This window comes from Sparus aurata, chromosome 22 (assembly GCF_900880675.1).
Source record: "Sparus aurata chromosome 22, fSpaAur1.1, whole genome shotgun sequence".
NCBI classification, from domain to species: Eukaryota; Metazoa; Chordata; class Actinopteri; order Spariformes; family Sparidae; genus Sparus; species Sparus aurata.
Genome location: NC_044208.1, coordinates 9,207,227 through 9,231,937, shown reverse-complemented (window position 1 = coordinate 9,231,937; position 24,711 = coordinate 9,207,227). Strand labels below are relative to the sequence as shown.

Below are 24,711 nucleotides of genomic sequence, written 5' to 3'. Positions count from 1 at the left end.
TATATATATATATACATACACATATATATATATATACATACACATGTATGTCGGGTGGGATAAAAAGCTGCACTCTGTCTACTATATATATATATATATATATATATATATATATATATATATATATATATACACATACAGACTAGGCCTCAAACACTGCAAACCAAACTTCCAGCTTTTGGTTTGAATAAATCTCTAACATCCTGGATTTCTGTTTCAGAGTGTCGGAGCTAGTCCATCAGCGCTCCACCGGCACGCGGCTGACGTTACAGCATCTGACGTGCGTCGTCTACCGTTCTGTATGTGTCGGGCCGTGGTCATACATCTCCTCTCTCTCTGTCAGGGTTTTTCAGTCGTTCTCCAGCACATCAGGTTGATGAGCTCCCTCCACTCTGCTCTGTTCCTGTCACTCCCCATTCGCTGAGAGATGAGTAAACTGTGTTCTCCAGTGAAAAAAAAATAAATACAGTGAACGCAGAGAGAAAAAGGAAGCGGACATCCATTTGAGTGCTTTTCTCGTGCGGGACGTAAAGTGTAGCCTGGAGTGATGACATTGTTTCGCTGCTGGCTTGTTCCTTTAAAAGGCCACCTTTAAAGAGGAGACTCTGACTGGAGTTAACGCCGGGCGGTAAATCAACAGTGAATCTAACCGCGTGTGACAGGAAGCGGAGAGCGGAGCCGCTTCGCTCGCCTCCGCGGGTCGAACATTTTTAACCATGAGTCACTTCTCGTCAGAAAAATCCCTAAAAAATGTCAAAGGCGAAACGGCTTATGTGATAAATTAAACCTCTGAGTTCACCTTTCCAAGGACTAAATGGACTCTCCTTCCATCTTTTATCTCTGTTCACCCAGCCTTCCTCTTCCTCTTCCTCTTCCTCTTCCTCCTGTTGCCACTTCAATATGTTTCCACCTCGGAACCTTCTCAACAGCCAGACCTATTTCTTTCCTCTTTCCGCTCAGAAAACTCATCCCGATTGTCCCTCCAAATATCATTTCAGTCATATTTCTTCTGAAGTCTGATCTTACATTTTTTGGGCTTCCGTGTGAGGTGTTAAAAAAAACACACCCCGACGGTTTTCAAGGGTTGAGCCGTGCCTTAAAAACCACCCCCCCAAAAACTGTCCTTTGTTTGTCTTCTCCTCTGGCGCTGTAATCATGAAGATAAAAGCGAAGCCGAGGAAAGACTCACAGACAGAAATCTTTCCATCTGATGAACAACAAAGCTGTGCAGACGTTGAGAGAATGTGCAAACGTTCTCCATCCATGTTGGACTTTCCTGAGTGCTGAAACGAAGCCCGGCGAGCCGCCCTGTGTGTGGGCTGCTGCTCTACGGGTGCACCTCCGTCACTCGTCTGGGGTTTTATGTCCTAACAACTCTGACTTACCTTTTTTTAAATTCTTCTTTACATAGATTGCTGATTTTTTGAAACAACAGCTAGATTTTATCCTGGTGGATTTTGCAGATTGGGGTCATTGAAGTTCAGATATTCACCAAAAATAAATTGTCCAGAGTCCAACTAAAAAGTACAACTCTTCAGAGATTCAAGAGTAAACAACAGAAGAGAGAAAATTCATTTTTCGTGTCTCAGGTGTATCCTGAGTAAACCCTGACTCCAAACAAACCAACAGAGGAAATCAACCCAACATCTCTGTTGCTGTATCGCCTCAGTGCACACACGATAAGTGCCTGTGAGAGAAGCCGCAGACTACCAGTAAGCTAGTTGCCGCGTCCGTTTTTTTTTTTAAGTGCTTTCCAAAGTAAGGAAGGAAGGGCCAAAGAGGAAAACTAGAATGACCACATTGTCTGCCTCTGTGCACCAATGATGTGCTATTCCTGAGCCACGGCGTTGAATAATGACCACAGCATTTTGTTTGCCAGACTATCTCGATGTCTCAGTGAAGCTGACCTTTGACATTTGGATATAAAATGTCATGACTTCATCATGTCGTCCCATGAGTCATTTGTGCCAGACTTTCTCATAAATATGGTGGAGTTTGTTGAGTAACGAACGCAAAAAATATTTTTTGCCATCACGTTGACATTGACCACTAAATTTTGGTCAGTTTCTCAAGTGGACGTTCATGCCAAATTTGAAGAAATGCCTCAGACTGACGGAGGCATAAAGATACTTTGCCGATCCTGCTTTTGACCTGATGATTGAAATTGAAAGCTCCTTGGGATGGATCTTTGATTTTAAATCAAAATCGTGAAGCCCTGACTACGAACCATCTCTATTCTTACCTTATGATGGGGATAACACCGATACTAACCAGCAGAATACGCCCTTTATTCTCATATTATTTCCGTCTTGGGATGCTCCTCCTCCTGGTTCATCCCAGAGTATCACAGCCATCAAGTTCTCCATCTTATAAACTCACCTACAACACCATAAATGCGAAAAACGGACTGCAGTAAAACTGGTTAACACTCTGGCTGAAAGCTAATGACGGAGGAGCAACAAGCAAAAATGTCTTGGCTGCCTTTCTCAGTGATCGCCATCCAAACTCATTTAAACAGGTAAACACTGCCAGGTGCACATAATTGGACCAATCGGAGACCAGAGCAGATTACAAGGAAGAGATGCGTCAGCACTCAGAGACTGAAGAAACTGAACAGCGACAGATGCCAAAAAATACACATTCATCATTTAATTGAATTAAAAGTAATGAGAGCGTAAACCCTGTTGGGTCATCCCTGACTGCAACTCTCTTCCCTTTCTACATCGGGAAACTGCAGGTCTCTCACACATAAAGAGACGTGAAAGGTATCAGAAGTGACTGTACAGTTTCTTTTCCTGCCAGAGACTCACACTGAGAGTGAAGGTCACACCAATTAAACTGCAGCGTCTGCAGGCTAATATAACACTGGCAACTCCACTCAGGAGCTGAGAGAGGGAAGGAAGCAGAGAAATGAAGCTTCTCTCCAGCACAGAGATCAAACATGTATCTAAATATATGTGTGTGTGTGTGTGTGTGTGTGTGTGTGTGTGTGTGTGTGCTTAATATATTTTTTTCATTTCAGCTGCCTGTGGAGTGCTTTGCTCGACCTGAGAGGGCGTTTATAACACTGTCTGATGGTGAACTTTGAATTTAAACCGAGCATTCACGAGCCCTCCACACCGGTGATTTTAGGTACGTTCTGTGATTACTAAAGGACAAGTTCACCCGAAAATGTAAATTCAGTCGTTATCTAGTAAGCGTCGTAACATTCTCCTAAGCACCTAAAGTAGGTGGGGACTTGTTTTAAAGTGAAAAGGCCTGAAACATGGCCCACACACATGCAAACGCCTGGTCCAGCTAGCACAGACGCATCTACCAGTGCCATTAATATGCCGATGCATCTGGACATATTCAGCTGGAGCTTCGTCAAACTGGTATGCACTGGTTGTTTTTTACGAGAAGTGAGCCCGAACAGATCGCGTCAACTTTTTTTTTTTCCTTGGTCGTTTCATGCACTGCTCAGCCTGCAGCTCCTGCTCGATTGTGTGTTTGGATTTTCAGGTGATGCACTCCAGAGCTCATATAGCCGTTGAATCGATTTTATGTAGCTTCAAGCGCCTGTGTTTGCGTATTAGTGTAACCAACAGATAAAAAAACAAACGGTACGAAGCAGAAAATGGTGATTTGAAGCCAACGATGCAGCCAATCAGGCAACGGTAGTTCAAGTCACACCGCTAATTATTTTTAAGGAGACTTGCGTACATTTTGCTGACAAAATCGGGTGTTTTTAAGGGGTCATGGAGACATCTCTATCCATTTTTGTGGTGGGTGGATGTTATCTGTCATGGCGACTAAAACTGTCTTTATTTCACAGGAAGCTGGTCCGTATCCATCTGTGATCTTGGGGATCAAAACAGATACAGATATTAAGTCAAACCATGTTGTATTCCTAACCCTAACCAAGTGTTTTTTTTCTACCTAAACCTAACCAGAGCATGAGCACAGCGTTGTGACGAGAGATAAATAGAAGATTTGACCAGAAAGTAAAGTTGCAACGTAAACATCCAGTTCTAATCTGTGGCTTTGCGGAAACTTCCTTACCTGACATTGGTTACAGCGATTGGGTTGGGAGACATTTCATTGTTTTTCTTCCGATTCCAATCTACTTCAGTTGTTTAGGAGAATGCTACACCGCTGATTTGTGGACTACGAATCTCCACCCGACTTTCCATCCCTTTCCATGTGTAGATTATGACTGGATTCAAATTGTTCTTGTGAACTGTTCCTTGAAGGAAATTATGTTTTAAGATGTACCCGTCTGCTAGCATATTGTCTCAAAAACTAGTTCAAAGTCTCTGAACGAACGACAAAACCCCTTTTCCCCCTCATTTATTGCAGCGTGTCTCAGCTCTGTCAGTGTGTTCATCCTGTGTGTGTTTGCTGCAGTTGACCTGAGAGTCCAGATTGTGGGCCGGAGCTCAACAGATCTTGTCCTCCTGCCAAACACACGGAGGGAAGGAGAGAGACGCAGTGAACGGATGATCCTCTCTGTTCAGTCACTGCGTCATGATTCCTGAAGCCTCATTATTTGGCGAGTCAAAGGAGCCTCTGATTTATTCCAATTCTTCAACCACGACGTGCCTTTTTTTTTTTCCTCGAGTGTTTGAACAAATGCCGTTGTTTTCTGGCGAGGACGCTTCCAACTCAACAAACAAAATTCAGAGAAATAGCGGGATGTTGGCAGGGAATGTCGGCTGCTGGCAACGTCTTTTTAAACTGGCTTCAAAACCTCGTATCAGTCAAACGTCGTGTAATCCATTTTATTGAGGTGGGAGAGAGACGGCTGGGGTTTTCTGCCAGCTGCAGTCTTGAGATAAAAGAAACCGTGTCAATCAATACCGCGGCGTTTGTGAAGACGATACCTGGTCGTCCACAACAAACCCGTCTCGTTTTCTGTTTACAGACCGTTACCTGCAGGTGAACCGGGAGCAGGGCCGGCCCGAGGCATAAGCGAACTAAGCGGCTGCGTGGGGCCACCATCGAGAAAAAAAATTACTTTTTTTTTTTTTTACATATTAAATTCATTAAACAAGTGACATAAATTAATAAATACATGAATTAATTAATAATTCAAGACAAGATGATCCTGATTTTATGATTAATATACCTGCCTAAATCTGCTGTGTCTGCCAGCGTTTGAGTCATGCGCATAAACTAGACATCTCGCGTGCATAGACACCGCATCGAATTCAATCGTCTTTTTAGAGTCAGCCAAACCAAATTCTGCCTTGGGCCCCCAAAAGGCTTGGGCCGGCACTGACCGGGAGGAAATCTTACGTAAGAAGGAGGAATTTGTTTAATGAAACACGTTGAAAATGAACACATCCGCTGCCTGCAGAGATACAGTGGGTCAGAATCGACTTCATGTGTTTTCTGCAGACGCTGTTGGCACAATTTTTCACAGGAGTCCCAGTTATTCTGGAGGTGTCTGTGTGTTACATAACGACGCCAATGCAGAGTAAATCCACAGAGGATCCACTGACTGGAGCTGTACTACTGTATATGTTAATGTGGTCTGAATATCAGCGGATATTCAGGATGCACTCATGTTCAAAGTAAAATGAATAATCAATGACGGCAAGGAATTGAGAGATGGTGTGTAGCGGTGAGAATTAACTAGAGGGACGTTGATGGACTTCCTGCCAGGCACGCCGAAACCCAAAGATGTTAAATTTTAAAAGGATTTACGTCAAAGGAGAATCAGCAACTCATCACAGGAGACGCTTCAACATGATAATCTGCCATGTGTGATGATTTAAATAATTCAATAGGTATTATTGTCATTAATAGTTTAATTTCTGAAAGCATGATATAAACTATATATGACCCCATCACCTTTAAATGTAACTTCGGTGAGACTGTAGGATCACAGTGTTACCCACACGTTACTACTGCTCCCAGTAGACCTCAGTTGTGCACTGTGCAATAAAAACTGCACCCATAACCCATTTCTCATTTTGGTTGGCATTAATTGGGCTATTTTCACAGCCATAGTTATTATTTGTTAATAACAATACACTGCTCACACTGTTTATAATTACACTGTTTATATTTGTACATGTTATGTCTATTTGTAATCCTAACCTTTTTACTGTATTGTTTATTGTTTACTGGTATGAACTGTCCTTTGGCTGCTGTAATGCACAAATTTCCCCTTATGTGGGTCTGATAAAGGAATTGTGATTCTGATGTTAACTTCAACATACAAGTTTTCAGCACACAACACTGTTATGTTGTTACGGGATTTGGGACTTGTATTTACGACAGTGGTGTTGCTAGACTTCTCAAAATGCCAAAGTACTCTGCGAATTGAAATATGGCCAGATGGTGGCGCTCCAAAGACAGTTAGATTTATCCTCATGAAACTATAAATGTCTGTACGACATGTAGTGCCAATCAATCCATCTGATGTTTTTAAGTTAAAGAAATTGACTTCCTGGTGGCACCAAATGGAAAGTCAGGTGATCATTCAGAGGGTATACCTGAAGGCGGTAATCGAGAATTCATCCTGTGGTTATCAGAGGATTTAATTAAGAAACAAAAAGGTCTTCCTCGTGGAGGATGCTACAAAAACTCAAAGATCACTTGTGTTATACAGAATATCATGCTGCCTTTAAGGCTTCAAATCCCTCTGAGTACAAAGCAAACAAATGTGTGCAATTCTGTTTTTAATGGGCAAATATCCCCTTTATAGTGTAAGCAGTCTTAATTGAGTGACATTCAACTACTGTGCATGTGGTCGTGCCAACTGTGTAGATGTGGGAAACATGGCGACACTGTAAAAAAATGACCAAACACACAAGTATGCGAAGGTCTTAATTTGGTTCTCTATTTAATTTCAGCGACAGGACTTTGTATTGAGTCTTTTTTTTTTTTTTTTTTTACTCCTGGCCATCGCACAGTTAATTATACATCACACATTTACACACCACATTATGAATTTACAGTATTTTCTGGTTGCGCTCACTGACCGGCCGAGCAGCCGCCGGCGAGCGCCTTGGGAGTGGAAGAAAGAGAAGAGGGGCGAGATGAAGGAAATGTGTTCGCACACGCACACAAACAGGCAGACGCACAACAAAAGGGAGCCCATCTGAAGGAGAGGGCAGAGCAGATAGCGCGGCAGTCCGACACGTTGCTGTGGCAACGTGGCGAGGGTGGGATGTGGCAGGGAGGGAGCCGGGGAAGGGCGGAGGAAGGAGGAGGAGCGCGCGGGGGGGTACGATGGAGCACACTGAGGCTTCTTAAAAATGAAAAAAAGGGAAGAAGATTCTGGAGGATTTCTGTCACTATGTCTTCGATTTAGGATTGTGTAATGTTGCTATAGACACATTTTCTCGCAATGACTGTGATTGTCTCTGATTATCGAGGTCATTTTTAAACAAAAAGATTAAAAATCAGAAGCTGCAGTATTCCAGAAGCTGCCCCGCTGACTCTGTCTCTGCTGAACGACGATGGAGTGACTGAACTGAAAGAAGGGAGGGGGGGGGGGGGATAAGGGGGAAGGGGAGGATGAAGATGTCATTGAAAGAGAGAGAGGGGGGAGGGTAAAGAAAACAAAAGTGAAAGGGGTGGGGAGGCCAGGGGGGACAAGGAAGAGGAGGAGGAGGAGGAGGAGGAGGGTGAAGACAGAAAAGACGTCCGTGATATGGATTCTCTTTAAATCAATGTTTTAAGAGGAAGACGACAGTGTGGCTACAATCGATGAGCCCTGCTCCTTTGTTACTTCAGACTATGCTGAAGTGGAAGTGGAGGTCTAAGAAAAGGTCAGGACGTCAGATGAAAGCACATTACATTATTACGAGACAAGGGCGATGCACTAATTGAATCTGTGTCCACACAGTGTACGCACTGTACACACTGTGTGGACCAATGCGATGAGTCTCCTGCCTTGGGTGCACAATAAAGTTGTAAAGTTGAAGTTTGATAAGAATTGAACGTGGAATGGGAACTTGCCGACTTGTCAGCTCTCCTCTGTACATGACTGGCCAACGTTTATCCTTCAGAGTTAGCTGACGTCACTTAAAAAAATGTGTAAAAGCACATTTTTGCACTCTTTGTTAGGAAGTCATGATTGCACAAACAAAGTAGACTTTGTGACGATGGACGATAAAGGAGAGCGACTCTTCTTAGAAATAAGATGAAGTTACGGCCTTGAAGTTACAGTGAGAGCGTTCGTTGCGAGTGTGTGTGGAGCGCTGTGGTGATGGCGGCGGCTGACCTCCAGTGAGACGCTTGTAAAATTACACTTCAAACTGAAGACATTTTTATATAGTCTACGTCTTACACTCGATCGAATAAAAACACATTTTAATAACCAGGCTGCACTCTGTTCGGTCCATTATGCCAAGGTTGAATCTTCTGCATACATTGACCGCTGTTTTCGTACTTTAGCAGCTGTGTCTCTGAACAGGTACAGCCTGTTCAGAGACACATTTGCTGGTACAAATATTCAGTTTTTGACCTTTCAATTATCCAGTACTAATCATCAGTTTTAAATAAATGTACATTTAGTACACCAGTCTTTTGGCACCTTTGTAGCGTTTTTCCATCAGCACTTTTGGACACGGCAAGTCAACCCGAGCCGTGTGATGTGCGCCTCCTTCACCAGTTTTACTGGTTGGGCTGAACCGTGCCGACGATGGACCTGCTGTGGAGTGAGGTCAAGCTCAGCCGCCCCGCCTCTAAACAGGCTGCGGTGATGTCTCGCAACTCCAGCCAACCCGCCACATGCAGCCGTATCCCCCTAAAAAAAACATACCCAACTTATGTCCGTGTTCGGCTACACATAAAACGTTTTTCTATTTAAAAGATTGTTTTCTAAATCAAGACAGCCAAGCCAAATCGTGTCGCCAACACCAACATGGCCGCCAATTTGGTGCAGAAAAGGTAAAAAAAGGATCTAAATAAATCTGCTCATATTGACAACTGCAGTCATGTGAAAGAAGACTTGGTCAGTTCTGTGAGTTGCTAATATACGGTGTTGGAGTCATGTGTGATTCATGATGCAATTTCGAGTGTGATAAACAAGTATTTGTCTCTCTCCATTCACTACAGTATAACATTTTTCCAAGACGGTCTCATGGAGCGGCTCATTTGATTGATGATTTTGTTTTTTCGATGTGGATCTGCGATGCTGTCTAACGTTGCGTTTAAGCGCTCGATGGAAAGTCCATCATGTAAGGCTTCCCACTGGGCTGATCATAGGAGTTGACTTGTTGTGCTTTTTTTCTTTAAACATGAAGTTCAACCTTGATTAGATAATTAAAGCCAAACCAAGTCACTGTAATGTAAAACAAGGCTACATAAGTGCAGAAGAGACGTGTCTACTTATCTGGACTGGACACTTAGGAAGTTCAGGAAGTGGCCTTCAGAATTGGTTCTCCTCAATCGACCTTCAGTTAATGTTTCGGCATGATACATCCAAGTCTCTTTAACCCTCTTCAGAAACAAGTTGACCTCAAGAATCAAAAATGTCCAACTGGTGCATCCACAATTTTAGAGGTTGTATGTTTCACAGGTCTGAATCTTCAGACAGACCTTCTGACAAACCTCCCCTTACTGGGCATGAATTCCGTTTCAGTATACAGCGATAATGAGACCTAACTCTGGGCCAAAACCCATACAGAACCAAACAGAAAGCGGACACAATCACTGGCAGCAGCACGACGCTCCGACACTTAACGGTCTGGGTCAGAAAGAGAGCAGCGATACATTTTGTCTGCACTTCACAGTTTGCTCTTTCAAAAATGTTTTAATGATGCTCCAGAGCTGAAAGTTCAAACACGTCGACACACGGACCTGCGATCCACAACAAAACCACAGAACTGAACTCGGCTCAATCAGACTTAACCCTCTGGGGTCTGGGGTATAATTGGCCGTTTTTGACCATTTTTGATTTTACCATTATATTTCACCTTAAAAACAATTTACCTTGCCTTGTTTGGTGTCATTCTTTTCACCACAACCTCACATGTGTGACTGTACAGTTATATTTTCATTTTGACATACTGTATTAACACAATGGACCTAAAATCACAAAAAAACATAAAATCCGAGTAGGAAAAAGTTAGTTTTTTTACTGTGAAAACCACAAATATGCTCAACGAACCATTTTTATTACTTATAATGCAAATATAAATTGTTATTTGCTAAATCTGTGCATAAGTTTTTGAAATTTACAAAGTTATATGTAACTATTTACATTTAAATGCAGCCAACACCCCAGGCTCAGGTCTGCCTGAGCTCCTCCAGCTCAATGAAAAGCTGCACTGCCTGCTCCACATTCGGCACTCTCCTTGTTGTTTTGACTCATTAAACACAAAAACGACTCCACTACACACTAAACACACTACATAACACAGTAACTATGCACTCCAAACACGCTAAACGTCACAAATCTCCCAACTCTCAAAACTCGCGTTCTCTGTCGCTGCCTCTCTGACTGGCACTGCTGCTTTCACTTTTCCGCCCCGTCCCTTCTAAATCTTCCCCCCTCCCTTAGCAACCAAATCACGTGATTTGCCATGTAATTTTGTGATTGGCTGGTGTGGTGCCTTTTTCCACCAATAGGAACATGTTTTTTTTGCTTGCACTTCCTGCTTGCGGACACGTTCGTGAGGAAAGTCCGATCTCTTTTCCGTCTCTTCCTGCACCAAACGCGCAGCAAACGTGACGGCAACACTAGCGAAAAAGTGTGGCGTACATAATACATCGTAACTCCGGTTTTACTTGGCCTATCAACACGATTTAAAAACTGGCATATAGTTTGAAGGTTGCTCTAACATATAGAGTCAGAACAGAGACGCAGAGAGGCTCCGTCTCGCTGCTACGTCATCTGAAATTAGTCACGTGATTTTGACGCGCCGGCGCGTCAATCGACCTCAGAGGGTTAATGTGATTCGACCAGCTCTCGGATCCCAGACACATGAATAATGCATTCATGTAGCCTTGCTTTACATTACAGTGACTTGGTTCGGCTTTAATTATCTAATCAAGGTTGAACCTCATTATACTGCTGTTTAAAAAAAGAGCACAGTAAGACAGCTCCTATTATCAGCCCAGTAGGAAGCCCCATATGATGGACTTTCAAACGAGCACGTGAACGCATCATTAGACAAAATCCCAGATCCACATCGCAGACAAAATCAAATCAGCTGATTTCTGGGTCGAGGCTGATGTAACAACGTTAGCTCACACCGGTACTGAGACACTGACAACTGCAGCTTTAAACGCAGGTGACACAGACGACACATTGACTCTACTGAGTGTCAGCTGTACAGTGAAGTGTCAGAGGTCGAGGACGGCTCTTTCACCCCTGAGTGGCAGGTATTTGATCTGAGGTCAGACGGTGTCGGGCTGTGACGGACCGCCTTAATGAGGTGATTCACATCTCTGATCTCCAGAGACAAGAGGAGGCAACTCGGGAGGCGGCTCAGCTCCACATCTGGCATGTCCACACAGATGTTTATTTACAATCATCTAAATACTGTAAATAAAACCAAAATAATACGAAAAAACCCACAAAGATAACAAAATGTTTTCTATTGTTTTAATGATAATTTTAATGTTTTTTAAAGCTGTTCTATAACTCACCTTCATGGTTTATATCGTGCAACATTTTGAGCTTGTAGAATATAAAAGTATAGGGCTGAATTTAAGGACAGGTTAACCGTGAGATCCAGTCCAGTCCGAAAACTAAAAGATTAAAAAATATTCAGGAGGAAACTAATTGTGTGTGTGTAGTATGGTGTGATTTGAGCGATGTGCAAAGTAAGTCCCATTTTCTTTTTTATTATTGTACAAATTATGACGAATTAGGAGAGTTCATGTTCCATGAAATGGCTCCATAAAACACTGAAATATTCCGGTGTGAAAGGCTGTTTCACTCCGATGTGGAAGGCAAGATGGTATTTTAAATTAGTTATTATTCACATTTTTAAGTATAACTTATTATTTTTTCAAAGTGATGATTTTTTGAATTTTGTCGTAGACAATGAAAGATTCTCTATTTGTTATTTTTCCCTCATCTTTGACATTGTTTGTGAAAGTAAATGCTGCACTCTTTTTTAATGAATTACTCCTCTTGTATAAAATGATGAATACATTTTTCAATAAGTTTTATTGTGTTCAGAAGTAGGGCTGGAAAACAAATATTGCAATGTCAATATTTTCCAATAAGGTGTATTGGAAAATATTGACATTGCAATATTTGTTTCCTGTAATATATTATGATATAATATAAAGAAATACAGATCATATATTTTCATATGATGACTTGAATCGCTTTGTTTTGCCTTTGAGTGTGTGCATCCTCGTCGTGACGGGCTGATTAAACCTTAAAAGTTCCATATTTAATATTTAATGTATATGTTTAAGGTTTACTGATCGATGAAAACCTCTGTGACTCACTTGAATTTCACTCGATTACCCTCTTTGCTCCTGGCAGACAAAAACCAGGGCTTATTTCTACTCGAATCATGTCTAATTTAAGTGGATCATAACACATCGGTCATGGCTTTAATCTGCACCAATCTGTTCACGCCGAGATGAGACAGTACGCTGCGATTTTAAAAGTTTACTTTACTTTGGAAAAGCCAGGAAACTCTTTATCTTAGAATTACAGAGTAAAATAGACATTACATTTAAGTTCTACGAGCTAATTTTAAATTATTAGTCTTGGTAATTTTGAGGATATTGGTTTCCTCCATTTTAAAAAAAGTAAAGTCACTTTGTAAAATGGATCTGTGGATCTTCTGTGCTGTGCTGGGCGTCGGTCGGACTCCATTTCCAAACTAACGTTAGCTACTGTTGCTCTCTGTTAGCGGCTCTTAGACAAGGCGCTCAAGAACCTGCATCCTTTGGAGTCCATCACAAAGAAATCCACAGTCCAGCAGCATTAAAACAACTTCAACAAATCATCCACAGGTTTGTAAAAGCAAACAAGAGAGACGGGGGAGGTCTCGTTTTTCACATCGTGTTACAATCTGCTCATACGTGGACATAAAACATGTGAATTGCTACAATATTTTACATTGGACTCCTATAAAAATGGCTGATGTCATTTTTACAGAGCGGTTTAATATGCATTACTCCCCCTTTTGAAAACATTTTCTAAACTTGTTTGGAGAAAGGACAAGTCAAAAGAAGGTTTTTTTGCAGACTTGAAACTTTAATCCCTCTGTAACATTGTAATCCTGGAAGGATTATGACTGGATGGGTCTGTATCCTGCACACTGTCTCAACTCCTTAATATAATCTCTTTTATGAAAGCATAATGAAACCTAAGTGGGAAAGTGGAGCATGTACTGTACTCTGCTGACTGTATCTGAGAGGAGTGAGCAGACGGAGCGCAGGCAGTACAGTCTCTGGCACAAACCGCCAGGCAGCACATGAAGAGCACGACTACAGCGAGGGTCGACCTCAGGACACAGAGCTCTGTCGGGCTCCCAGTTCTGTCCCATTAGATTCCCTCCCTGTCTCACTGTTTGCAGATAAATCACAACAAAAAAACTACACAAAACAGACTTTGCTTTCCTTCCTAGTAGAGGAGTAAACATATACCACTATAAACCAGTAAAGAGAGCAGGAAGCTCAGCCTCGACGACCACTCGACATCTGTACATGAAACTATATTCAGGATACCCAGGGGATGATTCCTACAGCCAGACAGACTCTACAGATCCCACCCTTTGTCTAATTTTAGAACCAGGCTGTTGTTTGATGAGCAGTTTGAGGTCACAACGCCTGATTAATCAGCTGAGTGGGGTTTCGCTCAGCCGTTCTGCGGTCAGACTTTCCCCAGCCCAGTCGCCAGGATGAAACGTAGGCACTTAACGCTTCTGCAAGCCACCGATACCTGACGGTGAGTCGGGACATCTCCAGCTGGGTTTGTGGTAACCAAAACAGGTGATTTTAAGCCTTAACATTATCCAGAACCAAGTGGCTTTTGTGCCTAAATTTCACCAGAGCACAAGCACAGCATTGTCACAAGATAAAATTTGAAATTGAACCGACGGAAATGCAAAGAGGTGTGTCAGTGTATCCGTGGTTTGCAACATCGCCAACATTTATTGTGGTGATTTAATTGACTTCCTAAATGTGTGAGCTTGTTTTAACAGTGATGACGTAGTGTTCTTCATGGTTCTCAAAGGATCATCGGATCTTTTTGTTTTTAGCATTTGGGCGGGACTCCCTCTGCTTTCCTTCTAGCTCCATAATCAAACCAAAATCTCAATTATTCAGTTAAAAAGCTGATAACACTTTCAGTTTCCAAGAGCTTTCCTTGAGCACTGAACCCATATTAAAACCTGGGATGGTGCTCAGTAGAGAGCATAGTCTGCCAAGGCCCAACACGGTACCTTCTGTGCTCGCTAATAGACCCCAGTCACCTAAATCCGCCAGATTACTGTCATCATGATCCATTCATTACTCCCTGAGACATGAATGAAGATGTCTAAAAAAAAAAAACACGAGAACAACATCTTGGATCAGTCCCTTTATTCAGATCTGCACCAACATTTTACAGGGTTTATTCTATGTGGGGACAGTTGGGCGGTTAATTCACTCACCCAGCTGAACAAGGTCCAAGTCCTGTATGAGGCCAACAGCCATCAGTAACCGATTTGAGGATGGCCGTTTTTTTAAGTGAATCCATGGTCTTTCTCGAAGCTTAACCAAGCAGTGTTGGTGCTTTTATTTTGAAAATGTAACTGGGCATAGCATTGTTATTGGTGACTTGACCACAGGAGGGACTGTGTTGTTGACAGAGACACGGCGGACCGACGACTCTATTGGACAGTTTTGCATGATAATGGTTTGAATGGACATATTTTCATCGCGTCATGATGATGTACTCTCCTGTATGGGTAGAAATATTCAGGAAAAAAAAATCGACCAACGTTAGCATCGTTACCGCCGAGCCTCCGGAACAGAGTTGTCAGTCTGCAGTTTTTTTCTCCCGAAGGTTGGAGAAGTGCGGCGTTAAGATGCTTCACACGTAAGCCACAACATCCCTGCTTCAAATCCGGCTGGGACCTTCGTTGCATGTGGTTCCCCACATTCTGCCCTTCTGAATACATACTTAAAGGCAAAAAAACGCTCCAAAAATAATCCAAAAACAAACAAACAAACACACAAGGAACTGTTTTCAGGGGTTGTAATAACCATTGAACCCTCTGTGGGTGCCAGCAGGGATCCGCACTAACAGTCTTGTGGTCTGCGCCGCACACTGTGCTACAAATTTGGATCCCAAGGCATGTGGCCTACATGCTATTTGTATTTGCTCAAAACTAAGATTGTCAGGGTTGCCATGACAAAGAGCAGATCACAATTGAGGCATTCTGAGCAGAATTAACATGGAGGACGAGACGAGAGAAAGGCGAGCAGATGAGTCAGAGCGGGCAAAACTGGAAGATGAATAGAGAAACCAAAAAAAGGATTTTGACGCCTTACATCGCAAAAAGGAACAATTCAAGAATGCCGTGTCATCTTAATTTAGGATGTTGAAGTCTGATTTCTCTTATGGAGGTTCAATTATTCCGTCAAACTCAATTTGAGGCAGATTATTCAACTTAATTCGTTACCCTGACATAGTGAATCCTTGTCAGCTGATGAGAAACGGAGTGGAAAGTGGATTAAATGTTGCAAGACAACCACGCGAGACAAAAATAACTCAAATAATCTGATATTTGGATAAAGAACTTAGCTGAACTTCATTTTCTTGGCCAATATTAACAAAGTGTGATGAGATTTGAGACTGATATGAACAAGTTTCTCTAGTTTAGGGGGATTTTTTTTGCAGTGTGGCTCGCCAAACCGCTGTCAGTTCACATGGAAATCAGATAATTCTGCTCCGAGCGGCCTGAAAAAATCCGTGGAAACAAAGAAAAACAAGGAGAGCAGAGCAGAAGATGTGAAAGCTGCTGATGCACGCGGAAGCTAACTGAGTGATGTGTTCCGTGTAAATCAGCCATCAAACTACATCAAACCTTCATGCAGAAGAAAACTCCATCCAGCTGCCCTGAAGATGAATCTGACTCAGCTGCATTTAAACACTTACCGCTTTTCAGATTCCCGACTGAAACCTGCTCGGACTGAAGTGACTCACTGCGACTGCTTTGAAATATTTAGATCTCTGTGCGCGTCGGCGCGTGGGAGTGACTCAGCTCAACTATTCTCACATATTGTACAGAAGCTAAATCATAAATGTTTCATGTGTTATATTTGTTTATCTAACAGGAACAACAGGTTGACGTCTTTTTAGTGGAGACAAACCTGTGTTATTTTTAATCAGGAAGCTGAAGGTTCTCCAGCTGTTCTTGTGGAGACATAACAGGGTGTTTTTAATGGAGACCTGTCGACATTTTCAAATGTTTCTGTGGAGACCAATCCCGGTTATATTTAACTGCAAGTGGAAAGATCTCTAGCTTTTTTTGTGCAGACAAAACTGGGTGATGCCAGTGGGCATTTCCAGTCGTTTTTGTGGAGACCAAAGCCAACAATTTTTAACAGGAAGTCCGACCATCACCAGCCATTTTACAGTGACAAAACCTGGTGTTTTTTAGAGAGACCTGGGGACCTTTCCAGTTTTTTTTGTGTTGATCAAAGCCGGCTTTTGTCCTTGGGAAGTCTGACCATCTCCAGCCTTATTTGTGAAGACCAAAACTGACTCTTTGTCACAGAAAGCCGTCGCGTAGTCGCGTAGTCGCGTAGTCGGACCATTTCCATTCGTTTCTGTGGCAACCGAAACAGGTACTTTAAGCTAAACCATGACTTCCTCACCCTAGCCAAGTGGTTTTTGTGCTAAACCTGACCGTAGCATAAGCACAGCGTTGTGACACGAGAGAATTTGAAAACTGAACCTAAAGAAACATCAAGTCGCAACATAAAGAAATGTTAAGTTTAAAATGTATCTGTAGTTTTGCAGAAATGCACTTAGCTAAAATGCATTCAGGTGATTAGGTTCCATATTTAATGTCCTCTTACTTGTGTTTTCAAGCAGCACAGTGGATGAGGAGCAGCCAAATAGAACTATCTTTGATGCAATATTGTGTTTTAATGGTGAAAAATGGTGAATAATCATAAAAAGCTATGTCAGTTTACCTCCAAAAGCATTTCTTTTGTTGTCTGAGGCCACCCCCCTTACACCTGCGGAACCCGGAGCAACATTTATCTCACGCTCCGTTAATTTGGAACTAACATCACTCAAACAAGAGGAAATAGTGCATTTGTTTGGAGTCCGTTGACGATAAGGAAAATAAAGACCATCACTCCATACGCATCTGTCTCATCATCTCTGCATCAAGTAGAACATGAAGCTTTAATTCACTGCCACGTTCTTGATGATTTTGTCCGCGTGTTTTGCACTTTTCATTTATCAAATCAAATGACATTAAATCAGATCAGATCACCCTGTTACACGTCTTTCTTTCCCCTCCCTGCTCAAAATGATGAGCAGCCGTTTGTGTGAGCGCTCGCACAGTTGGGAATGACTCAGGGCTCAGCTAATAGCCGCCATCAATTATTCAGGCTCTAATCTGTGTCTGGAGAGCCGTCAGAAGATGTGTTATATATGGACTTGTCGCAGTGATGCACTGGTTGTTCCCTTGGCCTGAAAAAAGGAGAAGGATTTTTCCCCTCGCCGACGTTACCACCTCGGCTCTGTGCTGACACAGCAGAAAGCTAACATTTGCAGAAAGTGGAGGAGGTGGAAGGAAGTGTGAAAGCACCCCGCTGATGTCATAATATCATATTTATTGAAATATTGCTGGGGCTTAAGGAGAGGATGATTTACATTTCTTTTTTCTTTCAGTTAATGAACTATTTTGCCGCTCTGGAACAGTTTGGAACAGTCTTGAAAACCAAACAACTGAACGACGCGTGAAAATTGCCCATTTCTCGGCTGACTTATGTGTCTTTAGCTGCCAGTCAATTTATCACAGAGTGATAAAACAAGCGCCACTAATGGATGACTTTGAGGCTTTTACATTACTGTTAAACAAAGAGGATAATTAGCTGTCGTGAATAGATTGATGGATGGATGTTAAAGGTGCCTTGCAGAGTTTTTTGACCACTGGCAGCGCTGTGGAGCCATGTTTTGATGGGTCGACTTCCATCTGTTGTTTTATTGTGCGTGTCTGCGTATATAAGGAAGAACAAAACCAACAAAGCCAGCCAACCATGTAACAAATATACAATTTGAAATGTTTTTAAAACTACCCCGACCAATGTATTTAGAGGAAATTAGCAAAAAATACACACAATGTATTTTTTTTAGAAGAGAGCTCCACTTACATATGAGCTTTAGAGGACAATGAATCAGAAAGAAGCTCCTGTACATGAAATTTCATATTGAATCATTGATATATCTCTTGATATAATCAATCATTCCTCATTCATTGGGAAATCAGCCTGCATGGAGTTTTGTCTTAATATCATTTTTTATTTCATTTTCTTTACGTTGTGTTTTGTGATTTTGACGTGGGAAACACTACCACTTTTGTCCACAGGGGTCTCCAAAATCAACATAACATCAAACCTGCTTGTAGTCACTTTAAAGACCCATGATCTGTCACCACATGTACATATTACAACAGGTAAATCTTCCGAAATTCCCTGAAATAAAGACCCTGGCACCGTCAGTGGCAGCTGTAGTCCTGGACTAGATGTATCTTTGGATCTTGGCAGTTTCTGGCACTTCGACATGTTTCATTTGGTACCAAATAAGTAATAAGATTTTATGTGAGACTTATCTTCACAGTCGTAATCAGGCTTGATGTGGGCCCAGTTTAGAATTAGCATTTTTGTGATTAACTTTTTGCTGAAGCATGATCGCTTTCTTTTACACTCTTCCTCTTCTTAGTTTTCCAGCATTAGAACTCAACTTTAGGATGTGAAAACAAGAGTAAAAAAATTCGAGGGAGAGCAACTCTGACAGTTTGGCATCCATCACGGGCACATCGGATAATCTTTTCGACCACGCTGCGTTTTACTCAACACTTCCCTCTGGAAACGCTTCCCCTTAGATTTCACTTTGGCTAATGGAGCCCGGCACAAATTGGCAGATGATTCACAAGGATGTTGAGAAAAGCAATAACAGCCCCTGACACACACACACACACACATACACAGAAAGAGAGAACACACACGGGCAAGACGTTTCCTCTCGGGTTTGGCTGGCTACCAGAGGACAACTGTACACGCTGCCTGTGAGCTTTTTCCTCCCGTATCTCATTTCAATTATGACGTTAAAGGTGTCCTGAAGATGGAGAGCATTAATGCGTGTTCATGCCACAAAAAAAAAAAAATAAATCCCTCAACACACAGATACAAATCTAATGAGTGCTGTCACATTTATCTCATTTCTCTGTTTCCCAACCCCCAAAAAACGAGACCACCAAAGGAAACCGAACTGAATATCAAATTTTTTTGCATCGCATACCTTCCAAGCGAGCCTTGGGAAAAAAAAAGCACCCAGCAGTGTGTAATGAAAAAGGAAATGTCATTATTCCTTCCACTGCTCTCTAAACAAGCTCACGGCTTTTACACGCCGCTTGACTCGTCCTTAAGTGGAACGTTTTGACTGCAGAGTGGCTGACGGGAGCTGGAGCTGGAGGTCTGCTCTGCCACTGTCAGAAGGTCAAAAAATAATCCTCCAGAGTCAAGTGAAGCCCGAGATTTTTGCTTTTTCCCTCTGCCAAAATAACTTTGTTGAGTCAAGACTGCAGATTTGTACATGCTCAGGAAAATCCATGATCCAGAGCTGCAACCGACATTGATTTTCAATATCAGTTAAAGATGTAATTTGTTAGAAATGGCCAGAATTCAAAGGTAGCTCTGAAACTATAAGGGACAGCATACCCGCTGACTGCTGCTCACTACACTCTTTGTTGGCGCTGCAACTAGCTGCCATAAGAAAGTAGTTCAGTTAGCCGTGGAGCTAAGTGGCACTTTCAAGCCCTCCAGGAAGAGCGCCAGGCTTTAAAGCCAGTTTTCATCGTGGCCAAACCGTGTAATTACAACATCACGTGATGCACTGCACATCCACATTCCTGGATCACAGTCCGACACGGAACCAGTAATCAGCCATCATCATGATAAAAAAAAAAGAAGCCTTCCGACCGCCGAGCGTCTTACCTGTAGCCCCTCGATGGCCAGCCGCAGCATGCTGGGAGTCAGCTTGGACGCCTGCTTGAAGGTGAAGTTACTCCAGTCGATGATGAGGATGAAGCCGTTGACTTGCAGCTCCGGGTCTTCTATCATCGACTCCAGCGACAGCAGGATCGCCCTCAGTATGTCCACAAATGTGTACCTGGGAAAAGGGGAGAGAAAAATCAGTAAAAAAATGTTAATTTTTACTATTTCATGTCGGTGTATCGTCTGTCGGCTGATACGTAACAATAGAGACAATAGTCACTGAATGCACGGGGTCTTATGGTTGGTTGGAATTCAAACTTACAGAACTTACTCTCTGCTCCCTCTGTCACACAACGACTTGGTAACTCGGAGAACCAGCATTACACTAAAGAACCAGTGACCCAATGGTTCGTTTTCTATCTCAAGTGAAAACCAAAGGGAGTCAAAAGGAGAGTCTTTAATAAATCAAAAACATGTGAACTCGGAACTAAAAGTTAGAAAGATGGCGAAGATTAGAAGAAAATAAGGAACCTTGCACTCACTCACAGGCAGTTATCTGACAACTTCAATCACCAGGTAACTTTGAAGAATATACGTATTTACTCTAAACACGATGAGTAACGGTGCGTAGTTTAACCCTGCAATTAATCCTAAACCTGGAGATAAGTAACAGGATGGCAAAGAAGATGAAATTTAAAGCATATTTTCAGATTTTTCTCCGTGGAGTTTTGTGATTCTGGATAGTTTGAACTCCGAACAATGTTCACATAAAAAGCTTTAAATGGAAATTCATTCTTTTGATGACACTGCAAGTCACTGACATGAGCTGCGATCATTAATAGATTAGCTGCAAGCTACTAAATTATTTGCCACTATTTTGATTTCTGGTTTATTTCCTCCTCTGCGACAGTAAACTGAATATCTTGTGGTTGTGGGCAAACCACCAAATTTGAATCTATCATCTTGGACTTTTGGGAAACACTGATCGACAGTTTTCACCATTTTCTGACATTTCATAAAACAAACAACAAATCGATTTAATCAAGAAAATGATCGGCAATTAAAAAATCCAATTGGTTGCAGCCCTGTCAACATATCATTCATTTTAAGGGATGAAATGTTGTTAAACACTGGTTTAAACATCTGAAGACTAACATGAATCTACTGTCATTTAAATAAAATGTTAAAATGCGAAAGTTTATTTTTATGTTTATACCTTTAAGTGCACTATATTAACAGAGGTGTGTGGACATGCTGTCACTGAAAACTAAAATGTTCTTCAGACTAACATGTCCTTCAGCTTTAATCAACAGACTACTTCAGTGTTTTATAAGAAGGTACAGTATGATTAATAAAACACGTGGTAAAACTTAACAGAATTAACCAAAAGATGATTTCTCTTCTGTCCTCAGGAGCTTCTTTTTTATATTTACCTCCACTCTATATGTTGGATGCAAATATCCTACTTTTTACTCCACTACATTTATTTGATTACTTTAGTAGTAGTTACGTTTCAGGTTGAAGATTAACTTATTTGATCAACAATGATATACGTTTTTAAAAAACACTGATAAACAGAAAAACGCTGAAGTGAATATCAGATCTGACAGTGGGCCAGTTATCGGACCCCGATACAATATTCACAATCATGTACAAACTCTACGAGTGTAATTTACTTTTACTTTTACTTTTAATACTTCAGTACATTTAATATCAGATACTTTCAGACTTTCCCTAGGGTGCCATTTGTAAGGGTGACTAAAATTAAAAGTACAATTTTGAGGTCCTTGTACTTGAGTATTTCCAACTTCTGCTGCTTTATACTTCCACTACTCTACTACAAGTGCACTCTTTCCTCCACTACATTAATGTGATTACTAGTTACTCTGCAGATTGCATGCTGCGTCAGAGCCAAAGAAGCACATTTAAATTAAATCATCTCATCGGCAAATAGACAAAAGAAACACAGTCAAAAGCTGAATATCGACTCTGATTATCAGCTAAATCGATAGTCAGTATACATGCATGTAAATAAGTGTGTACTAACTGTATGGGTGACTTTCACTTTTCACAATTAATATCCTAACACAATATATCAACTTGTAGTGTGACTTTTGGCTACTTTATACAACACTGCCTTATGTTTGGGTGTCCACAAACTTTTGGCCATGTAGTGTATTTCCCCGTCATTTGATTAAAGAATACACATGAGTGGGTTTCTTGTGGCTTTCAGTTATTTAAAGGTGCTGAGTGGACAGCTCCACACGCACCAGACTCCATTCAATTTTAGTGGTTTTTAACCCACTGACTGTCCTCTGGTCTTTGTGTCCTGTTGCTCTTTGTTTGTCTGATCAGATAACCTCACAACAGACTCCACCACAGCTCCATCACCACCACCCACAGCCCTCCACCTCTTCATTACCTGCTCTGGTCCCAGTTGGCTGCGAACAGGACCAGGATTTTCCTGCCGTATCTGTCCAGGTTGGAGAGGACGCCGGGGAACCCGTCCTTCAGGGCCTGCTTGATCCCCGGGTCCGTCGCCTTCAGGTTCTTGAACATGTCCAGGTTCTGCTGCCGGTACTCAAAGTACTGTGCCAGCAGGCGAAACGCCTCGAAGTGGTTGAACTTCCTCGCCCGGAGGAATCTGAGGATGAACGCGTCGTCTGTCCTGAGGAACCCGATGTCCGGCCGGGTGATGATCATGTCCCGGACCTCCTGGATGTCCTGGTGCAAAGTCTCCGGGTTCTCTTTCAGCTCCACCTTGGCCTTCTCCAGGGTCTCTGGAGAGAGGCCAGCCTGTAAGTGAGTCATCTTTTGCAACAGCTGTCCCTCCGCGGGGGACCACAGCGCGGCGGCGTCCAGCGGAACAACGCGAAGTCAAACGTTACCCGCAGCAACAGGGTGAAGTGTGTCCGTGAACGCCTCTCTCTCTGCCTCACCAGCTGACATGAGATGGAGGCCTGCTGCTCTGTAGACGTAATCCACCCTGAACTGGCACGGGCGCTGCCGCTACGACGCTCCTGACATCAACATACGGGCCGCTCACTTTTACGCACGCGAACATTTTAATTCCGCCTGAGAGGATTCAACTTTATTGTGATTTTTTTTCTTCTTCTTTTCTTCTCCTCCCACAGCGTGTGTCATGACTCAGGTCCCTCCGGCGGGGCTCTTCAGGCTTCGGCACATCCAACCTGCTGATCCGGGCGGCCCGAGCTCAGAGCCGACAGACGGCCGCTTCCCACCATGTCAGAGCCTCTCCTCGCGTTCTCTCTCTCTGTCGGAGGCACGATGACGACGACAGCATCACCGTCTACCCCGGCGTCGCTCGCGGCGGCCAGGCAATGCGGCACGACCCTGCAGCACCTGCTATATCATCATCATCATCATCCTCATCAGCATCCCTCCGCCTTCACAACGCATCTCCGTCCGCCGACCGACTGATGCTGATGCTGCTGGTGGTGCCGCTCCGCTCCGTCACCGTCAATCCAGGCAGATTTGGCCGCCTGCTCCCGCCTCTACATCCCCTGTCTCATCAGCATCATCATCATCATCATCATCATCAGCATCATCCTCCACGATTTTTTATTTTTTTTTGGTTGGGTGTGAATTCAGATCTTTTAAAAAAGAAAAAAAATCAGGCTTCACAAAGACTGAAAAGAGGGGATCCAGCAGCACAGGTGTCCCGCGAGGCTGTGCTCCCCCTCCTCCTGCCACCGGTTTCTCGGTTGGGTGGGGTGGGGTGGGGTGGGTTGTGTGGCTCTGTGGGGGGATTACCGTCTCCGCTCCTCCTGCTGCCTCTGCTGCCGCCGTCTGTGCGCTGCGAAAGTGACTGACAACAAGGGAGTCTGCGCTCCGGTCGGTGTGCGGACGCCACCGGCTGGGGGGAGGTGGTGGTGGTGGTGTTGGTGGTGGTGGCTGGATGGAGGGGGTGGAGTGTGAGATGAAAAGGCAACAGATGCAGGGAAGATGGAGATGATGTGGAGAGGCCAAAAAAAAAAAAAAAATGAAAGTGGAGGGAAGGAGAGAGGATGGTGAAGGGAGGAGGTCTGCAGGATGGAGGTAGAAAGCTGAAAGGTGGGGGTGGACTGTTGGATGTGAAGCCTGAGGGCAGAGTCGCAGCTCTGCTCTTATTCTTCCTGAGAGGACCACATGCATGCAGGTTTTACCTTCTCAATTGTTATATTTCATCATTTTTGTGGACTGTTTCCTCTGACCTGCTTCAGATTACCACAGAGCAGGTGTGACCAAACCTTTACCCCTCAAAATTCAAACTTATTAGTGGACTAATTTATTATTTTGTTGAGATACAAGCATGATGGAGCTATACTGAAGGCCAGTAGGAAATAAAAAAAACAGAAATCCATTTTCTGAGTATGACCTAAGCGGTTTGTTTCCTCAGTTTATACTCAAATTCATTTTCCTAAACCCGTCTAAATATAAGATTGATAAACTTTTAGCTTTGTCATACAAAAATATCAATTCATAACTGATTAACTATCCCTATCAGAAAATAGAATTGATAAAATATACAATAATATACAAATAATACAAACTCAGACTCACAACTTTTTTTTCATA

The 24,711-nt window shown here is 42.7% G+C and overlaps 1 protein-coding gene across 1 annotated transcript in view; it reads right to left on the bottom strand.

Moving 5' to 3' along the window:
• The window catches only part of clvs2 (clavesin 2), a 46,327-nt gene extending 22,224 nt beyond the window's left edge, over positions 1 to 24,103 (bottom strand). Inside the window, exons 1-2 of the mRNA XM_030404515.1 lie at positions 22,556 to 24,103; positions 20,134 to 20,308 (exon numbers count right to left, since the gene is read on the bottom strand). Of these exons, the coding sequence (XP_030260375.1) occupies positions 20,134 to 20,308; positions 22,556 to 22,944 (564 nt within the window). The 5' untranslated portion in view covers positions 22,945 to 24,103. The remainder of the gene's footprint in view (positions 1 to 20,133; positions 20,309 to 22,555) is intronic.
• Between the last annotated feature and the right edge of the window lie 608 nt (positions 24,104 to 24,711).